This window comes from Botryllus schlosseri, chromosome 3 (assembly GCF_051294905.1).
Source record: "Botryllus schlosseri isolate E-star chromosome 3, Bs_hap1, whole genome shotgun sequence".
Taxonomy (NCBI): Eukaryota; Metazoa; Chordata; class Ascidiacea; order Stolidobranchia; family Styelidae; genus Botryllus; species Botryllus schlosseri.
Genome location: NC_137238.1, coordinates 3,308,523 through 3,323,492, shown reverse-complemented (window position 1 = coordinate 3,323,492; position 14,970 = coordinate 3,308,523). Strand labels below are relative to the sequence as shown.

The following is a 14,970-nucleotide window of genomic DNA, read 5'->3' as shown; positions in this document are numbered from 1 at the left end:
ATGCGAGCCATTCTATATCACTCGAGCAGAGTTGAAAAAGTGGGACTTGGAACCTTGTGACTTGGTTATGGTTACAACCCTGCTGAAATGATACGCTCCTCGCCATTAAGAGGTAATTCACCGACGAGAATTATACAAATCTGCACAAAGATGTATGCATCTAACGGAACTGCATCATGATATGACACCTCTGCATTTTAGGGGCAATTCAAAATACCACTATTACGGCATCCGTATCAAAGCCACTTCCCCGCTGAATCGTATGCAAGACGACATGTCGTACACAGCCATGAGACACCCCGGTACTCACGCAAAGAGGTAAGAATAGTAGAAGGGTATTGTATAGTGATTGGTTATGGGATGACAACCCTGATTATTTAAGGCAGTGGTTCTTAACCTTGTCTCCAGCGCCCTCCCAGGGGGCGATTTGGATTTTGCAGGGGACGAAATGGGGGGCGCTGAAGAAAAATGGCCTCACAGTAGATGGTGTAGCCCACTAAACGCATATGATTATATAGTAGAACAATACTTCTATTATATCCCTGAGCTTTCATTGCAAACTAACATTCCACAAAATCTGTCAAATCACATTGTTTTTTGTTGCACTCATCGCGAACTATCCAAAATAAATTTGGCGTACTTTTGGATTGCCAATTCCCCGTTGTAACACTCCCGTCACGCTAGCTATTCGACATATTCCTATCTTTTCGTTGTATCGCAGTTATGTGGTGTTTTGAAATGATGTAAATAGTAATAAACTGACACTTATACTGATAGCTCGTGTTATTTTCCACAAAACTATTTGAACTAGGTATTTTATCCTGTGGCGCACTGTGTGTCGAAATCGAAAAGGCACTGTAGGCTACGGTACGACTTTTGAGAGTGATGCCCTTTGTACATGAAAGATGTTTTGAAGCTTTTTGGCCAAAATAATTAACTACATATACTTGTATATGAGAGCTACAAAATTAAAATGTCAGAATCTTTCTTCATTGTATCACAAAGGATGATACTGCTTAGGGTTGTTACCCCCCATTCACGTTAAAGTTAAGAGCTTGGTACGGTACTAAATTTAATGGGACCGAATCTCTACCACATTTTCCGTTGATTTAGTAGTCACACAAAGCAATAAAACAAATCGTAATGTAATTAACTTCCCCCTATTGCCAATCGCAGAGGAGAATTCGGGATGTGTGCATGGATCTCGAACCAAATGATATGAGCCCGTTATTATAACAACCTGGATTTGATCTCGAAAATAGCACATACAATTATACTGTTAATTAGTCAAGTGGTCTAATAATGAATTCCCAACCCGACTTAGACCACTCACCCATTGTTTTTCCTACAGTCCTTAAAATAGGGGGACGCCTGACTCGGGCAATTTTTGAAAGGGGGCGCTGGAGAAAAAAAGGTCAAGAACCGCTGACCTAGCGTCAGTCTGAGATAGGACTATCGGATAATTCTAGTCCAATTACGCTAATTATAGCGAAATGTCGGTAATTATAATCTAATTTGTTGAATGATTGTTGATCTAATGCTAATTCTAATCTAATTGAGAAAAATTATGTAGGTATAATTTTAATTCTAAATCTCATTTTAAAAAACCCGTGTAGCTATAATTCTTGATGCTCGATATTGCCAGTCCTGGTTTTCTTTCCCCTTTTGTTGTATTTCTTTTGCGAATTCAGTAATTATAATCCAAATTGTGGAATATTTTGTAGTTATAATTCTAATTCTAATTTAATTTGGAAAAAAAACCTGTGTAGCTATAATTCTAATTCTAATTGAATTTGGAAAAAAACTGTGCCTATCATTCTAATTCTAATCTAATTTGTGAAATGTTTCGTAGCTATAATTCTAATTCTAATTGAATTTGGAAAAAAAATGCAATCATTCTAATTGTAATCCAATCTGTAAAATAATTTGTAGCTATAATTCTAATTTTAATTTAATTTGGAAAAAAAGTCTGTGTGCCTATCATTCTAATTCTAATCTAATTTGCGGAATAATTTGTAGCTATAATTCTAATTCTAATCTAATTTGTGAAATATTTTGCAGCTATAATTCTAATTCTAATCTAATATGGAACAGCTGAAAATTTTCTGATTGTCCAATCCTCAGTTTAATAGCCCCTACTGTAATCTAAAAGCTAACGTCACTGTCCAGAGCAAAGACAAGCCACTCGGCAGAGAGAATGGACTCCACCGACTCTTCCAACTCTCCCGCGCCCAACGCGGCAGAACAGGTCCAGCAGCATCAGAAATACCTCGGCGACGTGTCGCAAGCCATACCCGATTTGGACCCCATCCAAGTGAACTTCCAGAAACACCCTCTGCCGAGCGGCATCACACAGGTATTGGGACTTGCCAGTAGGCGATAACGTTTCTGTGAAGTAGACAGGCCTATGCCGTGGTCAGTGCCAGGGTTGTAAGCAAGCCACGAGTCCACCTCACTTTTATAGTTTTGACTCGAGTCAAGTCGAGTCATTTTCGATTCGCCACCGAGTGAGGTCCGAGTCCAAGTCAGCAAGTAGAGGGTCGAGTCCGAGTCATAGTGTTTCGACTCGAGTCCGAGTCCCAGGGTTGGAATGACTCGAATCCGACTCGAGTCACGATTTTCTGATGACCCGACTTGACTCGAGTCATTTTCTCAAAATACGGAAATGACTCGACTTGACTCGAGTCAATCTGTGTATTGACTCGACTTGGACTCGAGTCATTGCGCATGACTCGAACTAAGTCATATGACTCGAGACTCAGACGGCTATGACCGACATTTCATTATAATTATGAAGAAAAATAAAGCAACCACCTTATTGGTATTTCGTCTATTGGTACTGATACTTGAAAATGCCACCAGAAACTGCTAAAAGCGTGGTAAATTTAATATATTACTCGTATTACTCGAGCTTGAACCTCTGCTCAATGACTTGCACTCGGTGATGAATTGAAAATGACTCGACTTGACTCGAGTCAAAATATAAAAGTGAGATTGACTTGTGACTCGGAACCTTCGGACTTGGTCACAACCGTGACGAGACAGAGCCATGTTGTTCACGGTTCAGTTCTGAGTTCAATCCGTTTAAACCCGCTTTTCTCAACTCGGTTCGAGTGATATAGAATGGCTCGCATTCGTAATGTTGTAATTTTCCTTAGTCTTAACAGTTTCTGGCCGTATTTTCCAAGTATCAGGACCGATAGACGAAATACCTATCTTGTGGTTACTTTACTATTCTTCGAAGTTACAATGAAATGTCTGTCTTGGCCGTCCCAGTCTCGAGTCATATGACTTGGTTCGAGTCATGCACAATGACTCGACATAAGCATAAGTACAATTGAATCGTAGATTCATAATGAGATGAACCAGAATATTTTCGGCTGACACTCGTCGGGGGTAATCGTCAGCAACTGGCAGAAAATTGGAAAGTGTTTGAAGAGCTTCTTGGAGGCACGGAACTTCGATATATTTCAATATGAATATACTATTCAATAGTATATTGAAGTTCTGTACCTCCGAGAAGCTCTGCCAATTCTGTGCTAGTTGATGACGATTACCCCTGACGAGTGTCAGCCGAAAATATTCGGGTTTATTTCGATATCAATATGAAATTCCATTGTACCGGTATATCAAATCTGATATCTCAAAGATTTTAAATCTAAACACAATTTTTCATGTTCTCTCTGTTTTTAGTCTTGATCCTGTCTATTTAGTAACACTTTGCATTTATTTTCAGGACGATATCTCCGCTCTAGAAGATCTGTACCGAGACCATTGCTCCAGCCTGCTCGACATCGTTGTTACGCTCCAGTTTCAAATGATTGACGAGCTGTGGCACGCGTTCTGGCGCAGCAGTAAACCTTTAGATCCCTCGGAAGTCTTGTGAGTTTATGGAGCCTACTTTTCGTGAGAGGCCTACCAGTTTGAACGGATGGTCAGATGTTTTCTGTCGATATAAAATGTGACATATTTCAAGTAGAACTTGTAATGTAATTTGTAACTCAAACTTATGACGCAGAAGTTAAAAAATGCATCCAATACCGTGTTGACTTCGTTTATTTACAATAAAACTGAAGCGAAGAAAAGTTGGGATTGGTATTGTAATTTTGTATTGGATTGTAGCAGGGTTGTAACCATGTCATGAGGCTCCGAGTCACAAGTTAATCTCACTTTTATAGTTTTGACTCGAGTCCGAGTCCAAGTCATTGTGTTGACTGCTCAGTTTCCAGTTAAAGTCTTGTTAAACCCACTTTTTATAACTCTGTTTAGTGATATCGAATGGTTCGCATTTATAATTAACAAATTTTCCTCACTTTTAACAGTTCCTGGTCATATTTTCAATTACCAGTAGCAATAGACAAAATCCCAATAGTGTGGTGACTTTACTATTGTTCGAAATGACAATGAAATGTCGGATTTGGCCGTCTGAGTCTCGTGTCGTATGACTCGGTTCGAGTCATGCGCAATGACTTGAGTTCAAGTCGAGTCATTTCCGTATTATGAGAAAATATCTCAGGTCAAGTCGAGTCACCAGAAAACCGTGACTCGAGTCAATACAACCCTGGAATATAGATTGAAGTCAGTAGCTAGTTTATTTATGACTATACCTATTTATTGATTGTTTTTTATTCTGTTTGGAATTGGGTGAATCCGATGCTATTATTACCAACTTCTTGCTCTCCAAATTAACGCACCCAAATGTTGTTACTGATGGTTTCGGCTAACTTTTGATATCCTTTTCCAATATAACCCGAGCATTTACCTTTTTGCCGTTCAAATCAACCCATCAAATATTGTAACCGCTGGTTCGGGGTAGTTATTGACATCCTTCTCGCTACTGAACCCTCAAAATTAACCGCTGGTTTAGGCTAAGTATCGTGGTCTTTTGCACTGACGGACTCTTGAAATTAACCCTTTTTCTTGCCAAATTAGCATCCTAAAAGTTAGAAACCAATGCCCAAGATTTCTGACCTTTAGCTTGATCGTAATAATTTTAATTTGTTTCAGAACGGACGAATTTGAGAGCAAGCTACCTCACGACAAGCTGATCGTACTCTGCAATTGGCCGCCCGTTCAGAAATGGGTGGGCGAATGCGACCATCTCATGTATCAGAGCCTCGTCGACGTGTTGATTCCAGACGTTTTAAGGCCGATACCTAGTGAGTATAGCGTGCAGCCTAAAAAATTCCAAAATTTCGTAGTCCAATAAATAATGTCTCTTCTACGGGTATGAATTGAGCCAAATTTTTAATAAATATGTCCAAAACCTTTTCTTTAGGGATGCTTCTATAGGTTGGAATTGAGCCAAAGTTGGTGTGCACCGTTTTTAGGCAACCATTTTATCATGTAGCCAGTGAAATATGACAAAAAAAGTTCTTTCTGAACAGCCCTACTGTACGAACGTTTGCGCAATGTGGTGTCGTAACTTATTTCATTCCGCAGGCGCCTTGACGCAAGCCATTAGGAACTTTGCCAAAGGTCTCGACAACACTTTGAACTCTGCGTTGAACGGAGGATCCATGCCCGAGTGTATGGTTCAAATCAAGGTAAGTTGGAATTGTGGTGTTTTATGGAGCCAAAATGCTAGGGCGGTGAACATCGCATGAGAAAAGCTCCTGTTAATGTGGACAATTCTGCGGTTAATTCAGACGCAGGGTATCAATTCCCATCGTTACGTTATGACTAGTACGATTGGAATATTTTGACTTTATTTACCTTAAAAAAATATGAGTGATTGATGTGAAAAATGTGTCATTTTTGTGTGATTGCTACATCGTAACGTCACGTTTTGTCGACAGATCACGGCGGTGTCTGCGTTCTCGCAAACCCTCCGCAGGTACACATCTCTGAACCATCTGGCGCAGGCTGCCAGGGCCGTGTTGCAGAACGGCAATCAGATTACACAGATGTTGGCCGATCTGAACAGGGTGGACTTCTCCAATGTCCAGGTAAGCTTGTTAGGTCTTAGGATGAGCAGACCGCTTTGACTCGAGTAATAACATGAATGATTCTAGTCGAGTCATTTTCAAATTTGTAAAAATGACTTGAGTCAAATCGAGTCACTAAAAAATCGCGACTCGAGGTATGACTCGAGCTCGAGTCATTACAACCCTGGCCAGAGACGGTGTCTTTGGGTAAAAGTAAACGTCTTCTGGCCGATCATTGATGTTTTAACGACCCAAAATATACTTTCAATATTTGAAGAGACTCTTTGGTTCTATCAATCAATTAATACAATACAATGTGACTTCGAATTCTCTACTCCTGACGATCAACCCTGACGAGTATAAGCTAAAAATACCGAGGTTTTTTTCAATATCAATTTCTAATTAATTGTATACTTTTCAATCCTTTATTTACGGAGTTGGTGATCTCCGCCTACAACACAAATCACTTCTCAAACAATTTTCCCAAATTGAAATTGTGATTTCGCAGGAGCAAGCCTCTTGGGTGTGCCAGTGCGACGGTGCCGTGGTGAAGCGTCTGGAGGCCGAGTTCAAGGAGGCCCTGTCCGAGCAGAGGAGCCTGGAGCAGTGGGCGGAGTGGCTGGACTCTGTCGTGATCGAGATACTCAAGCCGCACGAGATATCGACAGACATCACTAAAGCCGCGAGGCAGTTCCTGTTGAAGTGGTGCTTCTACAGGTGGGGAGGGTTTTGAGATTTTGTTGATTTATGTGTAGAATCGTTCTTGCCAGATTTGTACCAACTACTGTATTTTCAGAATCCGCAACTAGAAATAAAACTAGGACTGCTCAAAAATCAAGTAGTTGGTCGTTGACGGTTGGTAGTTTGAATTATTTGTCACTCTTGGCTAGAACGGGACTATTGTCTGATCTTTGAGCCGTGCGTTTAATACTGATAACTATCACATTCACAGACTAGGGCGATTTTTTTTACCTAAAAAAACGGAAGATTTTGACCTCAAAAATCAATTTTTGACCTTAAAAATCTTGATTTTGACCAAATTTGACCTAAGGTATTCGAATTAGGTGTTTCCCCACGTTACGTTAGAATTGTACTACTTATCTTCATTTCTGGTTGGAACTGTCTGTCCTTACGAAGTAGTTTGGCCCAAAGAAAAAACTTTTTCGGCGCAAATGCTGACACATTTTTACACGAAAAAACTTTGTCTTTACGAAATCTGGCCCTACGAAGAATTCCAGTAGTTATAATACACGTTATGGTAGAAGTAATTAAAAGTTGTTGTAGTTCAACGAAAGATACTTTTCCACATTCTCGGGTAGAAAGTGTCTGTCCTTACAAAGTAGCTTACCAAGAATGGAGAAAGAACGTTCAACGGCAGCAGTTGTTGGCTGACAACACTGAAGTTGTGCGTACACTGCTGATGACAAACCGTGTTGCTTCATTCTGGCAATGGTGCCTACGTCACAATTTTTCATGATGCGCTTCTTGATATAAGAACCAATGCCCACGCAGTCTTGCTTCAGTTAGGATATTGCAATACGTTGAGCATAACACCATGTCAACCTATTTGTTTCATTTGAATGTTTTTGATTCACAATGAGTAGACAAAGGCCCGTCTACAACGGTAGGCCTGTAAAGTAAGCTACAAGCTGTGGAATGTCAAATGATAAGTTCACCGACAGCGCAAAATCAACGATACAAACGAAATGCAGGTCGCAAAAAAGTTTTAACTTTGTAAACAATTTTGACATTTTTTGACCTAACTCTACAATATTGACCCACCTAATTTTGACTCATGACCATCGTTGGTAATGTCTCTCAAACGAAAGTGACCCAGCCCAATTTCAATAACATCCACTCAAATAACACCGTCCTAGCCTAATCTAATTAGTTATCACTCAAATGAAAGTCACCTTATATGAACTTGAATTATATTTCATTCGAATATAAGTAACCGGACCTATAAACTTCATTATGTGCTACTTTACCATCCGGTTCAGCCACCGACAATCTCTTTGTCTGCGTTTTCAGCTCGATGGTGATCAGGGACCTGACCCTGCGTTCGGCGGCCAGCTTCGGGAGCTTTCACCTCATCAGGCTGCTCTACGACGAGTATATGTTCTACCTGGTCGAGCACCGCGTGGCACAGGCCACGGGGGACACTCCCATCGCGGTGATGAGCAACTTTGCAAACTTGTCTCGAAATTCTTCAGGTAATATTATGAAATCTGTTTGATATATAGAGGGTCGAGTCCGAGTCATTGTGTTAGTGACTCGAGTCATTACAACCCTGGTGTTGAACCTCTTACGGTCTGCAATTGAGAACAAAACCACCACAATAGTCTTCACAACATCATCGTTTTCACAGGCGGCACGCTGGATATGAAAATGAAAAGCGAAGACGGCCCGTTTTTGGCAAAAGTTTCTCCCAGCTAAAGACAAAATCAAACGAGGCACGGCTTCTGACTTGTGGCCGATATTGGTCAAACATACGCGCCCTCTTGAAGTAAAACACCATGAAGTTCGCTTGCGAACGCCTGTCGAGGCATTCAGGCAACTAACACCGAGTTACATGCGGTTATTGGCAAGGTGAAGACTATATACATCGTCAATTATTTGGCGTGACATCGCGACGCGATTGGCGCCGCGCGTTTTTTTGTGCCTTACGTTTCTTTTTAAACAATAATTTCGTGTCTTTTCATGCAATGTAGCTTTATACGAGCAGTGCGGTGCGGGCGCGCGGTACTTTGAAACGGAGTTGAATAGATTTGACCCAAGTTTGGGTCAATATAGATTGTTTTCCCGAAAGAGTTTTGGTTGCGAATCTTTGTTTTGGCCACGCCCCAAAATTTACATCACGACTTTGAATACATTATTAATTTATTAAGTCTTACCGTTAGGGCTGGGTGACAATTGAGTACACGACCAATTTAATTCCGAATTGAGTATTGAAATTCAAGTATTAAAATCCGAGTAATTGAGTACCATTCATCACGTCCTATTACGCAGTAAAAATGAATTACAAGGTTCAAATTTGTATCTCGGGCACAATTAGAAAGGAAATAATGTCCAGTTTGACTTGGAAAATGCACATTTCCGGATTTGTTTACCAAACACTATCTACAGATCATCGATACCGTAGTGAGGCCAGTGAAATATTCTTTGTGGTCGCATAAAAGGAACACGTGCTGACTGTCGTGACGTCATAACGAGTGATTCTCGAATACTCGATATTGCCCAGCCCTGAAAGTAAAGCAATAACTACCGACAATTATTAGAGATTATAACTCAACGTACTAAACTACTTTGAAAATATGACCGTAAATTAAATTCGCAGATCTAAATATATCTATATGAAGCAGGCCTTTTAGTAAGCCTGTTATATTTTGACCAAGGTTATCATATACAAAAGCGACCCCACGGACTCATGTTACATTAATATATTGTGCGGCAACAACGCAAGGCGTATGTTAATATATTTCTTGCCTTGGCATGACGCATTGCTTGAATTTGATCGCTTTTTCGCTATTATACCCTCGATGCTGCTTTGTTTTATACTATTATCATAATAGACATTGTTTTGCGCTAGAATACTATCATATTTGTCGCGCAGTTTTCACGTTGTGTTTAGATTAGTATCCACTGTCGTTTGTTCGATATTTAGAAGTGCTGATGCGTGAAAGGTTCCTTGTCTACTTCCCGATACCAAACACATCTTCCGTTATACATTCGTTTTATTATGAAATCCGTGTGCCAATGGCAATTTAAGTAGCGATTTTGTGATGTGCGGTTCCTGACTTTAAGTTCCTGCTGATCTACTTACTCATGGCTTGCGTAAGTTGTTAATCTGGTTTTAGTTAATTGTCAGGGCTGGACTTGGTTATTCAAATATCTAGTGTTAGATAAAACGCAATGGTTTAAATGTGATATCACACATTTTTACCTTGCTTACAAACCTGGTAATTAAGAATGATGATACTAGATCTGGTGTAGTATTTATAATTGGTGTTTTTCCAAGTGTGATATTACAGTCAGATGATATAAATGGGACATGGCGTAAGTTACATTAAGACTTGTCTAATAGTGTTCTTTAAAGTAACTTTTTCTTAACAATTTAATGGGTGTTCGATAAAATTGTTATAATGACTCAAAAACTGGGTTGAATTCTAAACTCTAGAAGCAAAACTGTAAGGGCTAAACAAATTTTTTTTGACCAAACTCACATATCTATAGACTGTAAAATTCGAGGTAAAAACCTATTTTTGAACAACCCCGTGCTGAATCATATCCCACAGTTCATTCTATCGTTAGATTTCAGATGTGTTCCGATCAAATAACTAAAAGCAATGGCTTTTTGAGGCAAATCGGTACATAAATTCATTAGTTTCACGAGGAATTTCACTATTTTCCACCGTAATGCCAATTTTTCAATGAAAAAACTGTGTCATAGTTATCAACATTGCTAGTTTAAGCTGAGAAAGTTCGGTTTATGGATCTAGTCATTGACAAATGCCCGATTGTTTGTGAAAACCGAGACTGCGTCAATTAGCCTAGCGCATTTTCACCAAAGACAATGCTGAGTAGCCGTGTAGCTTGTGATTTTCTTACGATATTTGTATTATAATCTATCATCAATCTATTTTAGATTGTCTTCAACTGCCAATTTTAGTACGTCGTGAAGATGTGTGTGTCTTTTCGCCCGCCGATTGGGCAAAAGTACTTTTAAATGTGTCGGTGTACTGTGCGGTGTCTCGCAGTAGACACAAGCTTGCCTTCGTAATGAAATGCGATTTGTAAACGAACTGTGTATCCCGAGGAAGTCGTGTGACCTTAAAGTGTCGCTTTGTAGCACACCAAACATCAGCGCAATGTAGTTTTCTGGGTGCTGTACTCCTGTTGTGTTCAAGATATCATATATCTCTACCCACAAGGCAAGGTTTGCTCAGTCGAATTCCTGCATACTCATTTGGAACGGAAACGAATTGCCATGACTAACTAGTTACGCGGTCATTACGGAGGCAAGCAACATAGCGACTGTGACTCGAGCTGGTCGTGACTTACTCTTTCATGATATAGAAATGTTCATTCTTTTTTCGTGTATCGTATTTTGACGGATTAAATGGAATTGACGATTTGCGCGTTTGGCGATTGTGTTTGCTGAGTGAACGAGGTTCCACTTCTTTTGGGCGCTCTCGGGTACTTCTTGGGGAAGGGTACCCAATAATGAAGATTTTTGGCATGGGGGTTAGGGTACGGCAGTTACGGTCCTGGGACTAGGTCACAGATGAGCGAGTTGGAAATTTCTATGTCCTAATCCAGAAATTTTGTGTATCCTAATCAGAGATGGCCACAGTCCGGTTCAGGAGCCGGAGCAGGATTTCAATGATTTTTTACCGGGCCGGACTGGATCCGGATTTTGAATTTGGGGTGACGGTCGGATTTAAGCCGGATTTTTTTTGCTGCAATATGATTAATTAGCATTGTTCTGGCAGGATTTTTTCGGATTCCGAACCGGACATTCACCAGCCGGATTTTTTCGGACTCTGAATTTCCAATTGCCAGCCGGATCCGGATAGATTCGGATCCCGAAATTTTGGAATCCGCCCATCTCTGATCCTAATTCGATATAAACTCGGAATTCGTCTTTGAAAGCCCACATATTATGCCTATCATTCTGTAAAAAGAACTAAAACGCATAATGAGTGCCAAAGTACATGCAAAGTCACCTTGGTAGGACTATAGATAACTAATCTACGGATCGATACGCAACACCTGTCGTCACGCTTTAATGCCCAGCGGAAATTACTGCTCAGCAATCTGAACGCAACATAATGGCTAATCCCATAGCTGACGACCGGCGTGCTTAAATTCAATAAAGTTGATCTCATTTGGAAAATAATGTCGCACTGATTCCGAAAATATACATTAAGATCTAATCAGGGCAATGGAACCCCCTTGAAATACACCTAAAAGTCTGAAAATCGGCATTGTTCTAAACAATCGCAGCGACGCAGCACGATGACCATAACAATGGCCCTTGCGTGGTTGCGATTGTTCAGAACAACGCCGATTTTCAGACTTTTGGGTGTATTTCAAGGGAGTTGCATTGCCCTGATTAGATCTTAATGTATATTTTCGGAATCAGTGCGACAGTAGCTTTCAAATAAGATCAACTTTATTGAATTTAAGCACACGGGTCGTCAGCTATTATGGGATTAGCAATTATGATGAACTCTGATTGCTGAGCAGTAATTTCCTCCGGGCATTAAAGCGTGACGACGGCTGTTGCGTATCTATCCGTAGGTTAGTTATCTATGGTAGGACGAAAAACTTTGTCGCCATGCGCCTCAGGACATCAATCTCCCCGAAAATCGGTAAATCCAATCCTAATCCATTAAAAAAACCTGAAATCCTAATTCAATTATAATCCGACAAATTTCACAGCTCCGGTTTTCCCAAATCCTAATCCATGCTCATCTTTGGGTTAGATTAGTCTCAGCAGGGTTTTGGAGCAATGTTCCCTCTAAGCTGCGCACGTGCGCAAATGCGCAGTGATGACATGGTATCTGCCAGAGATGAGCATGGATTAGGATTAGGTTTTGAAAAAACAGGATTTGTGAAATTTTGTCGGATTTGGATTGGATTTGGATTAGACATTTTTTTCGGAACGGATTAGGATTTGGATTGGATTTACCTATTTTCTGGGAGATTGAAATGTCGTGTGGCGAATGGCGACAAACTTTATTCAGATCAGTTATTAATGTACTTATAGTTACTAAGTTATCTTGAATCAAGTGAATCGTTGGTTGTGAAAGAAAATTTTCGAATCCCTCCATTACATAAATTAGTATTTTTTCTGAATTTCCAGTTGGAATCGGATTAGGATTGGACATGGACTTGAATATGAAAAAGTTATGGATTAGGTTTTGGATTTGGATTTGAAGGTTCGGATTTGGATTGGATTAGGACATAGAAATTTCAAATCCGCTCATCTCTGGTATCTGCGCACAGAAAATCCTAGTTGCGCACAAAAAATCCGAAGTGATGACCTTTTTTTTAGTCTTTACGCACTATTGTCCGAGAGTCTGCGCAGTGAGTTGGTAAGTGTGCGCAGACTCTTCAAAAATTAGAGGGAACATTGCTTTGGAGCAGTCGTAAATTTTAAACTGCTCCATCTCCGGAGTTTTCTTTTATCATAAATTAGCTCCGGAGCTCATTGATAAGCATTGCTCCGGCAACTATAGTTCGGTTGTAGGCGTCGCAAGGAACCGTCATTTTATGGGGGTATGCAAAGTCCTGTGACGTGATAATTACTTCGTGTCGTCTGCAGTGTTGGGATGACTCGAGTCACCTTTTTCGTATGACTTGACTTGACTCGAGTCACTTTGCTAAAATGACTTGACTTGACTTGACTCGGCGTATCAGAAATGTGGATTGACTCGTGACTCGGAGCAAAATTCACGAGTCAATTTCAAGTCATCAAGTAATCGGCGCAGATAAAACCTCTGTATATCTTGCATATTTTCGGATTGTTCGCCAAACGCTGGTGTAACCCGTGAGAGCGACTAATCATTCAATGCTCGTGCGTTTTGCTGAGCCTCCATTGTTCTCTCACAAATAAATTGACCGCAAACGATGTGATCGAAGCTTACAGCTTACGCTGCCGTAAACTAGTATAGTAAAGTAATTTAATAGCAAAATGTCTCTTTCTGTTCTCTGTTGTTTCCTTAACCAAACCTCCTGTTTTATTGAAATTGAATTCTATTATAGTTTATATACTTATCAATGATTGGCGCAGGCTCGAATTGTATCATATCAATTTGTAAATGGCTAATGTATTGCTTCTTCTCAATTCGTTTCTCTATTCTCTATTTTGGTGGGTAACTATAAACTGAGTCTATGCGATTAGTTACGTAATTTAACAGTTCTACGTATATGTGACCGATACAGCGCAATCCTGCGTCTACACTTAACTCTATATTCGTTCATCGGTTCAAAATCAATGACCACTCAATCTTTTCAGACAGCTTTCAAAATGCAATGACGTAACCATGCCTCATACTTCGAAAACGCAACTTGACTTGAATTGTGACTTGACTCGTGACTTCACTTGACTTGACTCGACTTGACTCAAGTCACCTCCAAAAATCAAGTGACTTGACTTGACTCGAGTCACCTTCGAAAATTGATTGACTTGAATTGACTCGAGTCAAAATGTGCAAGGACTCGAAATGACTCGTGACTCGAAGTCAGTGACTTGATCCCAACACTGGTCGTCTGTCGATGACGTCATATCCGCACGAGAACGCATTTTATACTCCATGCCATTGCACGCAGTCCTGCACATTGCTTAGCGTTAAAACGGTGGCATGACGTTTTAATACCGGTACTGCGCTCGTTAATATCAAGCCACACATGTCCAATTTAACCTTGAAATGGTGCGATTTGTTCAATTGTAACTGGAGAGATGAGCGCATGTCGCGACCTTATCAGAAGAAATCTACTTTTTACCTAATATACCCAATGGTTTGAGATTCGATATTGGTGCGTTCGTTACCGGTCCGTCCGTCATCGATTAACTTTAGTGGAATATAGGTTCCCCTTCAAAACGAATCGAATAAACTCAGAATTAGTGCCACTGAGAACCTGGTGTTGCATCAATATTAGAAAGTTCAATGAACCTGGAACCCTGCAACTCCGTACACTGTATAGTGTAAAACTGTGTACAGTGTACATGTACGTAAGTCGTACAAGTCAGTAACCAATTAAACTGCATGCTCGCAAGTGACATTGCGCGACAATTCAAGAATACGAGTATATCTAGCCGACAAGAATAAATACGCAAACTTGACGTTTACAAATTGGAAAGCGCGCATTTAATCACTGATTGCCCTCTTATACTCAACACCAGGGCGTGGCCATTGACTGGCTCGCATCGCGACAATATAGTGATCAGGGCTGCTTCGATGCATTTCCCTATTTACGTGCCAAAATCGCTACTGGAGTAAACGATCGTACGCTGGAATGAATTTCAATTCGCAGG

At 40.4% G+C, this 14,970-nt stretch overlaps 1 protein-coding gene across 13 annotated transcripts in view; it reads left to right on the top strand.

Annotated features, from left to right (window-relative positions):
• The window catches only part of LOC145435563 (transcription factor RFX3-like), a 39,594-nt gene extending 28,531 nt beyond the window's left edge, over positions 1-11,063 (top strand). For all 13 annotated transcript variants that reach the window (XM_080312841.1, XM_080312838.1, XM_080312837.1 and 10 more), the window contains 9 exons: positions 202-318; positions 2,170-2,356; positions 3,737-3,882; positions 5,008-5,159; positions 5,443-5,546; positions 5,799-5,948; positions 6,436-6,644; positions 7,959-8,140; positions 8,296-11,063. In XM_080312841.1, the coding sequence (XP_080168967.1) occupies positions 202-318; positions 2,170-2,356; positions 3,737-3,882; positions 5,008-5,159; positions 5,443-5,546; positions 5,799-5,948; positions 6,436-6,644; positions 7,959-8,140; positions 8,296-8,363 (1,315 nt within the window). In that variant the 3' untranslated portion in view covers positions 8,364-11,063. The remainder of the gene's footprint in view (positions 1-201; positions 319-2,169; positions 2,357-3,736; positions 3,883-5,007; positions 5,160-5,442; positions 5,547-5,798; positions 5,949-6,435; positions 6,645-7,958; positions 8,141-8,295) is intronic.
• The last annotated feature ends 3,907 nt before the right edge of the window (positions 11,064-14,970 follow it).